The sequence below is a fragment of the Anser anser genome (genome assembly GCF_964211835.1).
Source record: "Anser anser genome assembly, chromosome: 28".
Classification (NCBI taxonomy): domain Eukaryota; kingdom Metazoa; phylum Chordata; class Aves; order Anseriformes; family Anatidae; genus Anser; species Anser anser.
In genome coordinates this window covers 2592403-2609516 of record NC_139749.1, presented here as the reverse complement: position 1 = coordinate 2609516, position 17114 = coordinate 2592403, and the positions used below count along the sequence as shown (strand labels likewise).

Sequence of the window (17114 nt, the reverse complement as noted above, 5' to 3'; positions counted from 1 at the left end):
GGTTGGGGTCCTGTAGGGGAAAGAGGGGGGGTTGGGGTCCTGTAGGGGCAGGGGGGTCTTGGGGGTCTTAGAGGGGCAAGAGGGGGTTTGGGGTGTTAGAGGGGCAAGGGGGGGGCTGGGGTCCTGCAGGGGAAAGAGGGGGGTTTGGGGTCCTATAGGGGCAAGAGGGGGGATTGGGGTCTTAGAGGGGCAGCGGGGGTTTGGGGACACTTGGGGGACAGCAGGGATTTGGGGAGCTTTGGGGACAGCGGAGGTTTGGGGACACTTGGGGACACCTGGGTGTGGGGGTTCAGAGGGGCAGAAGGGATTTGAGGGAGCCTCGGGGACAGGGGGAATCTGGGGACCTGTAGGGACAGCAGGGATTTGGGGACACTCGGGGACAACCCAGAGGGGTGGGGGTTCCGAGGGACAGCAGGGATTTGGGGACCTAAAGGGACAGCGGGGGGGGGGGGGGGTCAGAGGCACTGCACTGATTTGGGGGAGCCTCAGGGACAGCAGGGATTTGGGGACCTTCAGGGACAGCGGGGATTTGGGGACCTTCAGGGACAGCAGGGATTTGGGGACCTTTGTGGACAGCAGGGATTTGGGGGACCTTTGTGGACAGCGGGGATTTGGGGACCTTCAGGGACAGCAGGGATTTGGGGACCTTTGTGGACAGCAGGGATTTGGGGGACCTTTGTGGACAGCCAGGTGTGTAGGGGGGGGTCAGAGGCACAGCAGTGATTTGGGGACCTGTGGAAACAGCAGGGATTTTGGGGGACCGTTGGGGTCAGCAGTGATTTGGGGAACCTACAGGAACAGCAGGGACTTGGGGACCTACGGGGACAGCGGGGGTTTGGGGGATCCAGGAACGGCGGGGGGGGGTCAGAGACACGGCACTGATTTGGGGACCTACGGGGACAGCGGGGATTTGGGGGACCCTCGGGGACACCCAGGTGTGGGGGCAGCACAGATTTGGGGGACCCAGGGGGACACCCGGGGTTTCGGGGACCCACAGTGGGCAGCCGGCCTGGGGGGGGGGGGGGGGGGGCATCCAGAAGGACGTCGGAGATTTGGGGACCCACGGGCACAGCCTCAGGGTTGGGGCCCCGCAGACGCGTCCTGGGCGTGGGGGTGCCGTGGGCGGGGTGCGGGGGTCCCCCCGTGTCCCCCCCCCCCCGTTTTCACCCCCCCGCGGATTTCCCCAGCGGGAAAACCAAAGGAAAGCGAAAACGAAAACGGGCCGGGGCCCTTTTCCGGGAATCCCTGGGAGCGAGCGGTGGCCGCCGGGATCGCCCCCCCCCGCCCCCCCCATGAACCCCACAGCGCTCCCAGCCTCCCCCCGCACCACCTTCCCCCCCCCCCCCCAAAATCCCCTTTGTGAGGCCGGGGGTCCCGGTGGCTTTGGGGGGGGCAGCGAGACGCCGAGCCCCCTCGCTGCACGACGCTTTATTTCTGAGCCATGCGGGGGGGTCACGTCTTATGGGGGGGGGACCGGGGGCAGGCGCGGGGCCTCGCTGCTGCTCTGCCCCCTGGCAGCCCACCCTAGGGGGGCTGCAGGGCCCAGCTGGGGGGCCGGGGGGGCACGGGAGCCACGCCGTGCCGGCCTTCGTCCTCCTCTTCCTCATCCTCCTCCTCCTCGCCGTCCTCCCCCGGCCGGCACGGGTGCTCGGCTGCGAGCCCCCCCCCGAAGAAGAGCCCGGGGAAGGCTCTGGGGGGGCAGTGGGGGCCCAGGAGGAAGGGCTCGGTTTTGGGGAGCCCCCCGGGGCTGGGGGCTCCCAGCTGGGGGGGCAGCAGCGGCAGGGGATGGCGCGGGGGGGGCAGGACGTGGCCGGGGAAGGGGGCCCAGTCGCGCAGCGGGGGGGCCAGCAGCGGGCAGGGGAAGGCGGCCAAGGGGGGAAACTCCTCGGGGCGGCAGCAGGAGCCCCCCAGGCACGGGGGGGACGCGGAGCCCAGCCCTGCGAGCAGCGAGAGGGACGGGGAGCACCCTGAGAGCCCGGCCGGCCACCACGGCCGAGGACGCTGGGACCCCGGGGTGCTCCCCCCCCCCCCCCGTCCCCCTCTCTCCTTCCACCTCGCCTCGGCCCCGGCACCCTCGGCCCCCTCCTCTCTCCCCGCCGCAGCCGCTGGGTGCTGCTGTGGGACCGGCAACGGCGGAGGCCCCGCCTGCACCCGGCCCTGCTGCCTGCACCCAGGGGGCGAGAACCCCTGCACCCACCGGCCCCAGCACCCACCGACCCCGGCACCCACCCACCCTGGCACCCACCGGCCCCAGCAATAACCGACCCCGGCACCCACCAACCCCAGCACCCACGGGCCCCAGCACCCACCGGCCCCAGCACCCATCGACCCCGGCACCCACCCACCCTGGCACCCACCGGCCCCAGCACCCACTGACCCCGGCACCCACCTACCCCGGCACCCACCTACCCTGGCACCCACCAGCCCCAGCACCCAACGACCCCAGCACCCACCAACCCCAGCACCCATCGACCCCAGCACCCACCCACCCTGGCACCCACCGGCCCCAGCAATAACCTACCCCGGCACCCACCTACCCTGGCACCCACCAGCCCCAGCACCCACCGGCCCCAGCACCCACCCACCCCGGCATCCACCAACCCCGGCACCCACCTACCCTGGCACCCACCTACCCTGGCACCCACCGACCCCGGCACCCACCGACCCCAGCACCCACCCACCCTGGCACCCACCGACCCCGGCACCCACCGACCCCAGCACCCACCCACCCTGGCACCCACCGACCCCAGCACCCACCGACCCTGGCACCCACCCACCCTGGCACCCACCGGCCCCAGCACCCACTGACCCCGGCACCCACCTACCCCGGCACCCACCGACCCTGGCACCCACCCACCCTGGCACCCACCGGCCCCAGCACCCACTGACCCCGGCACCCACCTACCCTGGCACCCACCGACCCCGGCACCCACCGACCCCGGCACCCACCGACCCCAGCACCCACCCACCCTGGCACCCACCGACCCCGGCACCCACCGACCCCAGCACCCACCCACCCTGGCACCCACCGACCCTGGCACCCACCTACCCTGGAACCTACCAACCCCGGCACCCACCCACCCCGGCACCCACCCACCCCGGCACCCACCAAGCCCAGCACCCACCTACCCCGGCACCCACCGACCCTGGCACCTGCCCACCCTGGCACAGACTGACCCTGGCACCCACTGACCCCAGCACCCACCAGCCCCAGCACCCATGGGCCCCAGCACCCACCGGCCCCAGCACCACCGACCCCGGCACCCACCGACCCCAGCACCCACCGGCCCCAGCACCACCGACCCCGGCACCCACCGACCCCGGCACCCACCAGCCCCAGCACCCACCCACCCCGGCACCCACCGCCCCCCACCCCAGGCCCCGAACCCCGTGGGTCCCCTCCCCGGCTGGGTGGCAGCGTGCCCGACGGTGGCACGGGCTTGGTGCACGCGGGCGTGCGAGGCCGTGGGTCGTGCCCCCCGTGGGTCGTGCCCCCCGTGGGTCGTGCCCACCCCGGGTCGTGCCCGCCGTGCCCCCACACTTACGGCTCTTCTCCAGCACCTCGGGGTGCAGGGGGTGCCGGGGACCCCGGGACCACACCAGCGGCTCCAGCAGCGCCCGCCGGCTCAGCACCACGTTCTGCACCAGCTGCGGGGACGAACGGGGCGGTGGCGGCGGTGGGGACGGGGGCAGCGGGTCCCCGGGGCCGTCCCCCCGGGGCTGAGCCCCCCGTACCTGGCTCGGCAGGGCGGGGGGCACGGCGCCCGCCAGCAGGGCCGGGCAGCGCGCGTCCCACAGCGGGCAGTTGACGAAGATGAGCTTGCTGAAGTTGAACTTGTAGGTGAAGCGCTTGCCCTTGGTCTTGTGCAGGATGCGCTTGTTGTAGTAGTACCTGGGGGGGGGGACCGGGGTGTCAGCGGCACGGGGGGGTGGGAGGGTGGGCAGATGGGTGGGGGGGGGCTTTGCACGAAATCCTGGGAACCTGGAGAGCCGAGGGGTCCCCCTGGCCACGTCCCCGCTGTCCCCATACGGGGGGCTGTGCTGCAGCCCGTGGGGCCAGGACCGCCCGCTCCTGTGGCCACCATGTCCCCGAGGGCTCTCGGTGTCCCCCAGGGCTCTCGGTGTCCCCAGGGCTCTCGGTGTCCCCCAGAGCTCTTGGTGTCCCCGAGGGCGCTCAGTGTCCCCAGGGCTCTCGGTGTCCCCCAGGGCTCTCGGTGTCCCCGAGGGCTCTCGGTGTCCCCCAGGGCTCTCGGTGTCCCCAGGGCTCTCGGTGTCCCCCAGAGCTCTTGGTGTCCCCGAGGGCTCTCAGTTTCCCCCAGGGCTCTCGGTTTCCCCCAGGGCTCTCGGTGTCCCCAAGGGCTCTCGGTGTCCCCGAGGGCTCTCGGTGTCCCCCAGGGCTCTGGGTGTCCCCGAGAGCTCTCAGTGTCCCCAGGGGCTCTCGGTGTCCCCCAGGGCTCTCGGTGTCCCTGAGGGCTCTGGGTGTCCCCAAGGGCTCTTGGTGTCCCCCAGGGCTCTGGGTGTCCCCAGGGCTCTCGGTGTCCCCCAGGGCTCTTGGTGTCCCCCAGGGCTCTCGGTGTCCCCAAGGGCTCTGGGTGTCCCCGAGAGCTCTCAGTGTCCCCAGGGGCTCTCGGTGTCCCCCAGGGCTCTGGGTGTCCCCGAGGGCTCTTGGTGTCCCCAAGGGCTCTCGGTGTCCCCCAGAGCTCTTGGTGTCCCCGAGGGCGCTCAGTGTCCCCAGGGCTCTCGGTGTCCCCCAGGGCTCTCGGTGTCCCCGAGGGCTCTCGGTGTCCCCCAGGGCTCTCGGTGTCCCCAGGGCTCTCGGTGTCCCCCAGAGCTCTTGGTGTCCCCGAGGGCTCTCAGTTTCCCCCAGGGCTCTCGGTTTCCCCCAGGGCTCTCGGTGTCCCCAAGGGCTCTCGGTGTCCCCGAGGGCTCTCAGTGTCCCCGAGGGCTCTCGGTGTCCCCCAGGGCTCTCGGTGTCCCCCAGGGCTCTCGGTGTCCACCAAGGCTCTCGGTGTCCCCAAGGGCTCTCGGTGTCCCCGAGGGCTCTTGGTGTCCCCAAGGGCTCTCGGTGTCCCCCAGAGCTCTTGGTGTCCCCGAGGGCGCTCAGTGTCCCCAGGGCTCTCGGTGTCCCCCAGGGCTCTCGGTGTCCCCAAGGGCTCTCGGTGTCCCCGAGGGCTCTCAGTGTCCCCGAGGGCTCTCGGTGTCCCCCAGGGCTCTCAGTTTCCCCCAGGGCTCTCGGTGTCCCCAAGGGCTCTCGGTGTCCCCGAGGGCTCTCGGTGTCCCCAGGGGCTCTCGGTGTCCCCAAGGGCTCTGGGTGTCCCCAGGGGCTCTCGGTGTCCCCCAGGGCTCTGGGTGTCCCCAAGGGCTCTTGGTGTCCCCAAGGGCTCTCGGTGTCCCCAGGGGCTCTCGGTGTCCCCCAGGGCTCTGGGTGTCCCTGAGGGCTCTCGGTGTCCCTGAGGGCTCTCGGTTTCCCCGAGGGCTCTCGGTGTCCCCCAGGGCTCTCGGTATCCTCAGGGGCTCTTGGTGTCCCCGAGGGCTCTCGGTGTCCCCGAGGGCTCTCGGTGTCCCCGAGGGCTCTCGGTGTCCCCCAGGGCTCTCGGTGTCCCCCAGGGCTCTCGGTGTCCCCCAGGGCTCCTCGCCCCACCCCGTTCCCTGCGGCACCTGAGAGCCCGGCTCAGCTTGTCGTAGTTCATCTGGGGCTTGCATTTCCGCCGGCCCCACAGCCGCGCCACCTCGTCGGGGTCCTTGATGACGAACTCCCCGTACTCGCCCTGCTGCCAGGCGATGACATGGCGGAACTCCTCCTTCTGCAGCAGCTCCAGGATGAAGTGCCAGAGCTGGATCTGCCGCGAGCCGGGGCTGGACTCAGCCTTGTACGCCCAGTCGGGGAAGGCCAGCCCTGCGGAGCGAGCCGTGCACTCTTAGGGCCCCGACGGCTCCCCGGGGCCCGGGGGCATCGCCCCGCAGCATCACTGCTCCCCCCGAGGCAGCTCCATTTCTGCCGGGGGGGGCCCACAGTGACGTGCCCCCGACCCCCGGGTGGCCGTGGGTCCGTGGCGGGGAGCATCGCTGGGGGCGCTCGGCCCCGCAGGGCGCTCCCCGCCTCTCCCAGTTTGGCCGTGCTGGGCGCTCACCTGGTACCCAGTAGGAGCCGGGCAGGGCGGGCAGCGGCGGGGGCACGCAGCCGCACTGCATCCCGCAGCCTGCGGGCAGAAAGCAGAGGGGCGATGGGGTCCCCCAGCCCGTCCGCGCCGCGGTCCCTCATGGGGACAGTCACGTCCTCGCTCGCAGGGGCTGCCCCAGGGGGGTGTGGGCTGGGGGGGGGGTGCAGTGTCCTGGCTGGGGGGCTCGGGGGGGCTCCTGGGGCCCCCAGGCCTGGGGATGGAGGGAACAGGAACGGGGCTGGCTGGGAGGGATGGGGAAAGCCCAGGATTTGGTCACCCCTGGGGCAGCAGAAGGACAGGTGGAGGGGTGCAGGTGGCACCCAGCACCCCGCCAGGCTAAAACCCTCCAAATTCACCGTTCCTCCTCTCTCCCTGGAGCGCCCGGGTGGCGTTTCAGCCCTCCCCGTGTCCCAGGAGAGAAGGGAAACCAAAGCACCGCCAGGCCCCGGGGCACGGCCGCATCCTGCCCCACTCACCTGCGGCACCGCTGGGGACCTCGTCCCGGGCAGGGCGAGAGAAAGCGTCTGAGGGTCTTAGGGAGAATCGCCTTCATATATACGGGGAGGGGATGGGTTACGCGTAAATCTTCTTACCCCCCCTGGCAGGGAGCGGAGAAATTGCTGGAAAGGTGCAGGGGGAGCGGGGCCGGGCGGTCTGGGGGCTCCCGCGGTCGGATCCTGCCCAGGGGTGGCTCTGTTGCCCCGCAGCCCCCCCCCCAGACCCTGCTCCCCCCATGATGGAGGATATTTCCTCCCGTGGAGGAGGAAATTTCCCCCCATGGAGGAGGAAATTTGGGGCACGGAAGGGAAAGAGATGGAGCGACCGATCCCCGCCTGGGGCACATCCCCTTGTGCTTGTTGGCGCCCGGGAGGACGAGGGCTCGATGCCCCGTGATTTATCTAAGCGTGATTCGAGATTCAAAGGAAAACGGGGGGGAGAAAAAAAGGCAAAAAAAGGGACGGGGGCGATGGGAGGCGGCGGAGGGGAGCGCGCCCCACGCCGTGCCCTTCAGGGCGGGCTCGCTGCGGGCTCAGCCATGGGCCCGGCGCCGTCCCAGACGGGTAAATACAACCGGGGCAATCCGGGGTGTTTGGATTCGAGCAGAAATGCAAACAGGCCCCTGAGAACAGCAGATACAAAGGGCAGGAGGCGAAAAACCGCCCCGAGGGCTTGCTCGGCACCAAGCGGTTATGAAAATGACTCTTGCCTTTTCTTCTTGCCTTTTCTTTCCTCCTTGTTTGCTCTCCTCATTTGCTTTTCTCTCCCCGCTTCTTTATTCTCCCTCATTAGCGAGGGCCTCGCCGCCTCTTTCAAGTCTCTTGCCTGCAATCCCGCCGTGCCGAGGGCTGCGGGGTTAGGGCGCCCCCCCCCCCCCAGAGCCCTTCGGGGACCCCCGAGCCCGGGGGTGTCACCCTGGGGTGCCCCATCCAGGGGCGAGCGACCCCCGGCGCGGGGCAGAGGAGGGGAGCGGGGACGTGGAGGAAGGAGGCGGCGGGCTCCGAATTGGGGCTGGGGTCCCGCTGCCCTGCTCAAGGAGCCCGGACACCTGGGTGTCCCCCCCCCAGGGACAGCACAAGGCAAACACGTCTGTCTGTCCGGGGTGAGATCTGGCCGGGTTCCTGCCCCTTTATCTCTCCCAAATCCCGCTCCAATCTCCTTAGCCAGCCCGCCCAGCCCTCCCGGGCATCGCGCACGGAGCAGGCAGAGGTGAAGGGCCTGTTTGTTTAAAAGCATTTAATGCTATTAAAACAAGCGGATTAGGGGCCATCGGAACAGCAAGGGGCAGGGGGAGTCGAGCAGGGTGGGCTGGGGGCCGTGGGGCCGCCCCCTGCGCCCCCATCCCGGGTTATGGGGCAGGGAGAGGGGCTGCCGGCCGTCCCCGTCCCCAGAGCGATGGGGATGGAGCGTCATCGCAGCCACCCCCGGTGACACGTCCCCCCCCCATTTCCCAGGGCTGGGAGCCCCCCATGCCGCAGGGTCGGACCCCAGCCCCAAATCCGTCCCGGGCTCCGGTGCTCGCAGAGGTTTTCCTCCTTCCCTCCCTCTCCTTCCCTTCCTTCGGTCTCCAGGGGCTGTGGGATTTAAAAGGCTTTTGTAACGCGCTCAAACAGAAACCCTAACCCGGGAGGGACGCTGGGGACAGGGGGTGAAGGTCACTTCGGAAAGTCAAAGCCCTGTGAGCGTCCTGGCGAGGGGTCGGGGACGGGGGCTCTGCGCACCCCCAGCGAGCAGGAGCGACGCCGTCCCCTGCGCTCTGCTCCGTCCCCACCACGGGCGACGCCGCGGGAATTAAACGCGAGTCCCTAGCGAGCAAAACCGGCGCTGGGATGGGAGTGATGCTGAGCCGGGGCAGCGTGTCCGGGGCTGGATACGGCCACCGTAGGGCTGCAGGACCCTGGGGACAGGGGACACGGGGACACCGGCTGCTACGGGACAGACGCAGGCTGACTGTGGGGCCGGGCTGAGAACAGCTGCACATCCCTGCTCCCCGGCTTGCTGCTGCCACGGCTCCTGCGGAGGAGCGGGGCTGAGATTTGGGATGGGATATCGGCCACTGCATCCCCTGAGCCTGCTCCTAATCCCTAAAGCTCTTTGGGGTTTTCCCTCGCTGGCTAAATCCGCTTCGGTGCTGGTGCAGGGGCACCAACCTGGCTGGACGCGAGCACTGCGGGGATGCTCAGCCGGGGGGAATAATTCCCCAAACCCTGCTTGGGAGAAGCCATCCCCCCAAATTTCCCCTTCTACCCCCTTTTTCCCTTCTCTCTTGCAGGTCACCCAGCAGAGAGACGCAGCCGAGTCCACCTGGAAGTTGTCTGCGGGGCGAGACCTCGGTGAAATCGGTGAAGAACGCACCGAGGCACCGAGCAGCCTCGGCAGCACGAGGCTGCCACCGCCGTGGTGACCCCGAGCATCCGCCACCACCCCGAAGGGACGCCCCAGCAGCACCGGGGGAAGGAGCGGGGTGCCCGGGGACATCCCATGCCCTGTGCTGAATGGGCACGGGACCTGCTCCAGGCACCGCCGGGGCTGGGACCCCCCTGGGACGCCCACGGCGAGGGTCGCGCGCGCGGTGCCTCGCACCGGGACCGCTGGCACGTCTCCTACCTCCCGGCTGCCGCTCGGCGTCCGCCTCCCCGACGCGCTCCTCGCCTCTGTCGCGCCCGACCCCGATGCATTTCATCGCACGCCGCGTTAGGGTTACTTAAAATGAAAACCCAGTCCTCGGCGCTCCCGGGAGGGCGGCCGTGGCTGCGGAGACAATCGCGTTAACCCCTCACCGGCCGCGGGCTGCCGACCGCTGCAGCCGCCCGATTGTGGCAGCCGCGGTCTCTTCCCCGTCCTCCTCCTCCTCCTCCTCCTCCTCCTCTTCCTCGCGGGCAATGGGGATGCCCCCGGGACCCTTTGTGCCCGACGCAGGGGTTGCACCGAAGGGACGGGGCTGGCAGCGCGAGCGGGGGAAGCGGGTGGGACGCGCTGGCCGGGACGGGGTTCACCTTGGAGCCACGCAACCGAGCACGAAGCCCAGAGGCACCCGAATTGCCGGCAGCCCGACCCTGCTGGATGGCTCCGGGTTCATTCCAGCCCCGTTTTCCCCATCCAAACCTTTTTTACGGGGACAAGAAGGCACGGGGGCTGCTATCGCCCCGAGCCCGGCACGTCCCCAGCGGGATGCTCCACGGCCAGCCACCAGCGCAGGGGCTCGGGGTGGCCGCCGGGGCCGGGCACTGCCACCGGCTCCAGCCCGGGTTGCCACCAGGCACGTGGGGTCTGCCGCGGGCACGAAGCCCCCGGAGGGCAGCGGGTTTCGCCCACCCTACAAAGCCCGGGCTGCGGGCTGGCCCCGTTCCCCATCCCCTGGTTACTCGAGGGGCTCGGCTCCAGCGGAGGCAGCAGGGAGCAGCCCGGCCTCCTGATCGAGATGGGAGAAGCATTGCTGGGGAATTAAATTCTGGGGTTGTTTTCTGGTTAAATCAACCGAGGCTAACGTGATGGAAAGCGATACCGGGGTTGGGGTGTGGGGAGGGATGAGTGACAGACGGACGCGTGGCGGCACGGCCGGGGAGCGGGCGACGCACGAGGGCGCAGGGCAGGGCGGGAGGCACCGGGACGCCGCTCGACGCCGCGGCACCTCCCGGGCTTTGGGGCCAGGCTCGCCCCGATCCCAGGCGGAGCAGCGCCGCTGCCCGCGGCCCGAGCCCAGCCGGAGCCAGACGGACGCGCCCGGGCAGCGCGGCGGCCGGGTGGAGCCGCCGCTCGTTTCTTGCCGATCCAGGAGCTCGCTGCGAGTCCTGCAGGGCGTAGCCGGAGCGCGGCTGCCCACCCATTGCGACACCCTGAGCCACGGCGGCACGGTGCCAGGGCCCCGGGCGCTGCGAGCTTTGCCTACCAAAGCGCCGCACGGGCTCCGGCTCCTTTTGCTTTCCCTCCCCTTAATTGGGAGTAATCGCCCGGGCGGCTCGCTATCTGTTCAGACTTGAACGGCTCCCGACAGCGGCACGGGGAGGGAGGGAGCGGGGCCGCCAGCCCCACCACGCGAAGGGGACGGGGACCCCGGGGCCAGATCCCGGTCCCACGCCGCTGGCTCCAGGAGCCCCCGGTGCCGGGCGATGCCCCTGGGGCAGCCCCGACGGCCCCCGGAGGGCAGCGGGGGGCACGCGCCTCCACGTCCCTGTGCCCCCCGCCCCCCCCGTGATGGCCCTAGGGTCAACGTGTCATTTCTCACGGGTTAATTCCCTCCTTGCCCTCTCAAATTAAAATAATAGGAGGAGGCGAGGCAGGAAAGCAGAAAAAGAAGAGGCCGCAGAGAGCCCCACTCCGCGGGGTGGGAGCGGAGCCGATGGTGACCCCCAAAAAGGGGCTCCAAGCGGATGGGGCGGCCGTGCGGCCGAGAGAGGGAGACGGCCAAATGCAAGGGAGGTGATGGCAAAAATGAAAGGCGGAATTGGGACGAAAAGGGAGCAGGGAGGGAGGGAGCCGTTGGGAAAAGGGAGCAGGAGCGAGATGAGAGGAGCAGAGGGGATGGAAAACAGGAGGAGAGGGTGGAAAAAGGGGGCTGCAAGAGGAGGGCACGAGAAAAGTGAGCTGGAGAGAGAGGGGAGAAGGAGAAATGGCAGAAATGGACAGGAATGCGAAAGGAGGAGAGGAGAAAGGAGGCAGCAGCGGGAGCAGGGGTGCTGGGGGACTGCGCCAGAGCAGGATGAGGCCGGCACGCGGGAGCGCACGCGCCTCTCCGGTCACCGAAGCCTCTTCACGTCCCATTAGCAGCAATGGAAGGTGACAGCTGCGGATCGATAACAATCGCAGCAACAGACTCCGCGTAATAAACCCATCTCGCTCACATTTCTGGGCGCCCCGGCCCCATCCAGCGCGACTTCGCGCTCAGCCCACGTGCCGGGCAGGATCGGGCCCTGGGGCTGCGCGGAGCCGGCAGAGGCGGCGGCGGCGCTGCTCGTCCCTCCTCCCCGCGGCTCGGGTGCCAAGGGAGGATTACGGCACCCGAGGCAGGAGCGGGGCTGGAGGCGGTTTTAATTGCCCGGCGTAAGGCTGCGCTAGGAGGAGGCAGGGACGGGATGAAAGAGCTCGGGGGGTTTCGTCGCACCTGCGAATTTGGGGGTATCGGCAGGCTCCCGCCGTCACGGGAGCATCCTGGCGAAGCTGCCCTACGGAGCAGAGCCCCGTGGGATGGGATTTTGGGGAGGAGAGGCCAAAAAAGAGCCCCCGTCCCCCCCCTCCAGGCAGCGCCAACCCCTGCGGCTGGTGGGCTTCACAAGAAGACCCGGGGCGAAGCTTGAAAGCAAAGCGAGGCAGAGCTGCCCTTGGCCCGCGCGTGGGGAGAGGGCGCGGGGAATCCCCGGCGGGGTGCGGAGCCCTCCCACGCGCCCAGCTGCGTGCGAGCATCCCCCCGAGAGCCGGGCTGGGCACCCTTCTCACACCCTTTGGGAAGCCCCCGAGCTGTTCCCCCACCCCATAGCATTGACCCCATAGGGATGCCCGGTCCCAAAGGGGGGCTTCGGTCCCATGCACGCTGCGAGCGCCGCAGCTGGCCGGGGAGAAAGAGATCTGGGGACCCAGGATGCTCGGGGCTGGGGGGGGGAGGCGGCGGTGGGTTTTTTTGTCACCCCCCCCCCCCCCACCCCACCCCAGTGTGTGCCTCTCGGTGCTGGGGAGCGGGGCTGGGAGCAGATAAAGCAGCGGCCAAATGAGAACTGAGATAAAGCAATTACCTGATCAATACGGGTGAAATTGAGTAATCTGGCAGATCAATAGCACCGGCCCCTCCCGCCCCGTGCCCTCCGCTGCGGGGCTGAGCGCCCCCGAGGCTGCCGCGTGGGGCACGTCGCCCCCCCCCCCCGCAGCAAGGACACGGGGACCCACAAAAAAACCCTTGGGGGGGGGTCAAGGAGATGGAAAGGAGGCGCGGGGCGAGAGGCTGCCGCTTTCCCGCTCCATCAGCGACCCCCCTTTCCTCCCCCCTGGGGTGTTGCGAGCCCCAAATCGCTGCGTGCCCCCCCCCAAAAAAAAAAACCAGGAGGCTGCAACATCACCCCCTCGCTGCCGCAGCTCTGGGAGTGGGAAGCGAGGGAAGGTGGAAGGGGGAGCTGGGCTGGGGGCTTTCCCGCAGCCCCCCCCGGCTCACGTCGCTGCCCTGAGCCCCCCGCGCGGGGCTTTGAACTCGGCTTTTGGCTGCGCCGGTGTTTGGAAAGGAGGGGGAGCACCTGGCCGGGAGCGCGCAGGCAGGCGAGGAGCCTCTAATCAGCTTTGCCATCAGCTCCAGGCTCCCAGAAAGAGCTGCTGGGGCCGCTTTGGAAAATTACTGCTTTGATTTTACTGGAAGTTTCTAAATACTAAGCTTTGGTTTTCCAGCTCGGGCCCAAACCTCCCTTATTTTCCCTGGAAAGCAGACAGCGTTCTGCTTCAGAGAGGTTGGCGGGGGGGCTGGGAGAGGGCTCCTTTTTAATCACAAAATTGGAAAAGCATCCGCGAAACTGCGTTTCCCCTTCCCATCGAGGAGCTGGGAGGGCGGCTGCGAAACTTCAGCTTCTCCCCTCGTTTTCCTGGCTCTTCTCCCCCCAGGGTGGGGGCTGGCCCTGCGTGGGGCCGAGCATCCCAAAGCGAGCGCTCGGTGCGAGAGGATTTGGGAGGCGCGCGCGGGGAGGGGGGGCGTCTCCCGCAGCCCCCGAAGCTCCGGCTCGTCGGGGGAGAAGAAGCAGCTCCGCAGCCCGCGTTCGGACGGGGAGCAGCGTCCCCCCCTCACCCTCACTTGCCAGCTCCGCTCCGGCGCGTGGAAACATTTTCTGCGCTTGGACCTCGCGGGGCGAACGCGCGGAGAAGAAAAACATCGGCGGAGGGGGGCTCGCGACCCGCAGGCGGGCGCTTTGGGAACTTCCCCCGGCAGGCCCAGCGCGTGCTGAGGGATGCCTTAAACCCCCGGCGCGGCGGCCTCTCGTTCAGGGCACCCCGCGAGAGCTCCGCGCGGCCGCAAGACGCGGCGAGAGCGAATTCGGGCAGCAGCGGGCGCAGAGCCCCCTCCGCCAGGGGTCTTCGATTCGACGCCTGAAAACTGCTGGCACGGGAAGGGCTGAAAGGGCTGGGGAGGGAGGATCAGCCCTCAGGACCCCAGCGCACGTGGCCTGGGAATTACCGGGGGCTTAATCAAACGCGCGCTGCTCGTTAGATTCGTCGTGCGTCGAGGGAAGGGAGCAGAAAGCCGCGGGGCTCGAGCCAGGGCTGCCCCGTTCGCAGGAGCACAACAGAAAGGCCTGGAAAGGGGACGGCGGCGACGCCGAGCTGCGTGGTGCAAGCACAGGGCCGGGAGCCAGCAGCTCCAGCCCCTAATCCCCTCCTGACACAGATCCGTCCCTGTGCTCAAAAAAAAAATAATAATAAAAAATAAAAAAAAAAATCAAATAAAGCAGCCCCGTCCCGCCTCCCCAGACAGAGCGGGGCTGCTCCACGCCTCCCCCCCGGCCCCTCTTCCCAAGCCCCTTTCCACTGCAGAAACGCTCTTAAAAAAAAAAAATAAAAAAAAAAAAACCTGGCAAAAAGCCCGGTCAACAACGCGCCGATTTCAGGGCGTGGATTTCAGCCAGTTTTAGTTAAATTTAGTTTAAAACGGCCTCAAGAGCGGCGCGGCTGCCGAGCCAAGAGGCTGTGGCGCGATGGATGCGCTGCAACAACCCGATCCCCGTCCCGTGCCGGGGGGGGACACGAATCCCGGCCGCCTTCGGGGGCCGGGGAGGAGAGGCTCTGCCCCGTCCCGACGGCAGGAATGGGATCGGGACCCGAGCCCGGACCCGCAGCGGCGCTCACCTGGGGCAGCGTCTCCTCGCTGGGGACCGAGCGGGGCCGAGGAGCGGGCGCCGACCGCGGCGGAGCCGGCGGCGGGTCTAGGAGACGCAGGGTGGGAGCCCCCAAGAAGCGAGCTAAGAGCAGAAATGCTTATTTAAAAGGTTTATTTAACTTTTAATTTGAGGTAAAATACTTTTTTTTTTTTTCTTTTTTTTTCTTTCAACTTCCATAACAAAATACAGAGCTATCAGATACCCCTGGAAAAAAATATGTATATTATACATATATTTCTATAACATTACATCATATATATATAATATATATATGCAAACTTTTTTTTTGTTTTGAAGACTTTATAGAAAGTGGAACGTCTAAAGGCACTGCACAATGGAGTATTTAAGGACTACTTTACATTGTTATGTACATATACACACACACTTTTCTTCCTGCTCTCCGCGGACAGACAGCTGAAGCCAACCACGTCCCCGCCCGTATGTGTATGCACCCCTGCTAATCCCTGCTGAATCGAGTCTAGTAAAGTCAAAGAACATGCCTCAGGAAAAGTGTTTGTTTTTTTTAAAAAAAAAAAAAGAAAACTTTCTATCGGTAAATACGTTCTCCTTAAAAACACTCTACAATCGAACTTTGTCTTTAAAAACAATCTGATTACGATTATTTCAAACCAAAAGAAGAAACTCATTTTTTTTTTTTTAAACCCACCAGGATCCGTAAGACAAAAAAAAAAAGAGAGGAAAAAAAAAAGTTACTTTAAAAACGAAAACATAATTACGGAATAAATAAAAACAAGGGACAACCGAGCGCGGGGTGGAAAGGTCCCGCCGCCGTGGTTAATGCTTCTGGAGGGGGGGGTCCTCCGCCGTGACCCCCGCGGGGATCGGGGGGGGGTCCAGGTCGGGGCATGCAGGCCGGTCCGCGGGACTCGCTCACCGCTACGGGCAGCCGCGGGGCTAATCCTCCCTGCCCTGTCTTGCCCGCGTTATCTTTTTTCCCCCCAAACTCTCGGCTCGCGGCTGGTTGTCCGATTAAAGTCTCTTTCCTACAGGTTCTCTACGGCTAAACAAAGCAAAAAATGGTTTAAACATTAACATGCTCTTGATTAATTAATACAGGTGGACGTTGAGATTTCAACCATTTAAACTTTACAAGTTTAAATATTTTGGCACATCGGAATATATATAAATTTTTTTTTTAATTATTTTTTTTTTTCCTTTTTCTTATTTAAAATGTTCTTTATAAGCGTGCTCCCCCCGGGGCTGCCGCCGGGCGATGCGACGCCGCCTGGCCGGGAGGAGCCCCAGCCTTGCACCGCGGTGACCCCTGAGCCAGCGGGGACGCGGGTGGCACTGCCGGGGGGGGTTTTTTTGGGGAGGGGGGGAGGTCCTGGCCGCCCCCCCCCCCCCCCATGCCCCCGAGGCGCAGCCCACCGCCCGCAGCCGGTCCCTGGTCCGTTGTCCTGAGAACCTGAGTCCTTTATCCCTGAACGCGGAGCTCCCGGTTTGCAGTGCAATGGCTATGAAGAAACAAACCCCACCCCACCCCCCCCCCCAAAAAAAAACACACACCCCCCTGGCACGCCCCGGCCCCCAAACCGAACTCGGTTTTAAAGCCAAACGACAGCCCGACTCCGTTTCTTTCTTGGGTTTTGTTTTTTTTTTTTTGCCTTAAAGAAGTGCGACCAGGGCCGTGCCCCCCCTACCCCAAACGGGAGCAGCACCCGCGGGCTCCGGCACTTGGGTCACTGGGGGGGGGGGGCCCCGATACGCATTACTGGGGGGGTGGGGGGGGGGTGGGGGAAAGGCCTCGTGTTTCTAATTCCTGAGTTCACGCTGACGTCGGGGCTGCGGGAAGGGAGAGGAGGGCCACGGACCGAGGGGCTCCCTCCCCGCCCCTCCGGAGGTAAATCCCGGTGCGGGGTCCCACGGGGACGAGGCAGCCCGGGGTGGGGTGGGGGGCCACAAATCGCTGCCCCCCCCTCCCCAGCTCCCCCCGGGGTCCCCTCCTCGTGCGGCGGCGTCTCCGGCCCCGCGGCCGGCGCTTCCCTGCCTAACAGCATACGCGAACAACCTCGTGCCCGCGCTCCCTGCCCTCTCCCAACAGCTCCTAAAGCCCCCCGGCTGCAGAAGGAATCCTCCCGCACGAGCCCCTCGCCGGGACCCGCGTGGGTCATGGCGCTGCGGATGCGGCTCTACCGATTATTATTAAATTATTTTTTTTTAAAAAAAAACGTTCCTTTCAAGGAATCGTTCGAAATCCGTCGTGGCGCAGCGGGAGGGAGCCGCGTTCCCCGGCGCAATCCGGAGCCCGAGTTCATCGGCCTAACGAGAGCCGCGGCTACGTCGGGGAAGAGCGGGTTGGGGGGCCAACGCCGCCGCCGGCTCGCGAGCGGCTCCCGGCCGCCTCCGCCAGGCTCAGCCCGCCTCCACCGAGCGGCCCGACCCGGGGCCGAAGGCATCTGGCACCCGCACGGGCTCCTCCTGTCACCAGCCCCTGCTCTCTCCTAAAGTGTACAACGTAGTTAAGGCATGAGTCAAAGTGATAGGGGAACCGAACAAAGGAAATGAGATTTAACAAAGCTCCTGTCATTCCTTCTCTATGAACTCACCCACAATCGTTTCAGTGTTAAGCTTCCAATCACTCCCAGCT

At 66.6% G+C, this 17114-nt stretch overlaps 1 protein-coding gene across 5 annotated transcripts; it reads right to left on the bottom strand.

Annotated features, from left to right (window-relative positions):
• Window positions 1-1397: 1397 nt before the first annotated feature.
• Window positions 1398-16834, bottom strand: LOC310887635 (ETS translocation variant 3-like protein). 5 transcript variants are annotated; one of them, XM_083813782.1, is made up of 6 exons: window positions 14472-16834; window positions 9267-9410; window positions 6132-6200; window positions 5659-5896; window positions 3546-3892; window positions 1398-1937 (listed from the first exon to the last, which is right to left on the bottom strand). In XM_083813782.1, exons 2-6 carry the CDS (start codon window positions 9340-9342, stop codon window positions 1525-1527), a joined length of 1143 nt encoding a protein of 380 aa, XP_083669908.1. In that variant the 5' UTR covers window positions 9343-9410; window positions 14472-16834; the 3' UTR covers window positions 1398-1524. The 5 variants fall into 5 exon arrangements, with proteins under 5 accessions (XP_083669908.1, XP_083669906.1, XP_083669910.1 ...); XM_083813780.1 differs by lacking the exons at window positions 9267-9410; window positions 14472-16834 and adding an exon at window positions 6638-6708 and having other exon boundaries at window positions 3546-3648; window positions 3736-3892; XM_083813784.1 differs by lacking the exon at window positions 14472-16834 and having other exon boundaries at window positions 6638-12287.
• Window positions 16835-17114: the final 280 nt, after the last annotated feature.

Excerpts from the sequence above, each read along its gene's own strand:
- LOC310887635 (XM_083813782.1), bottom strand. The coding sequence starts at position 9,342 with ATGAAATGCATCGGGGTCGGGCGCGACAGAGGCGAGGAGCGCGTCGGG. Across the intron at positions 3,893-5,658 it reads AAGCTGAGCCGGGCTCTCAG|GTACTACTACAACAAGCGCA; the intron begins GTGCCGCAGGGA and ends CCCCCCCCCCAG. Across the intron at positions 1,938-3,545 it reads CGAGGTGCTGGAGAAGAGCC|GGCTGGGCTCCGCGTCCCCC; the intron begins GTAAGTGTGGGG and ends CGCTGCTCGCAG.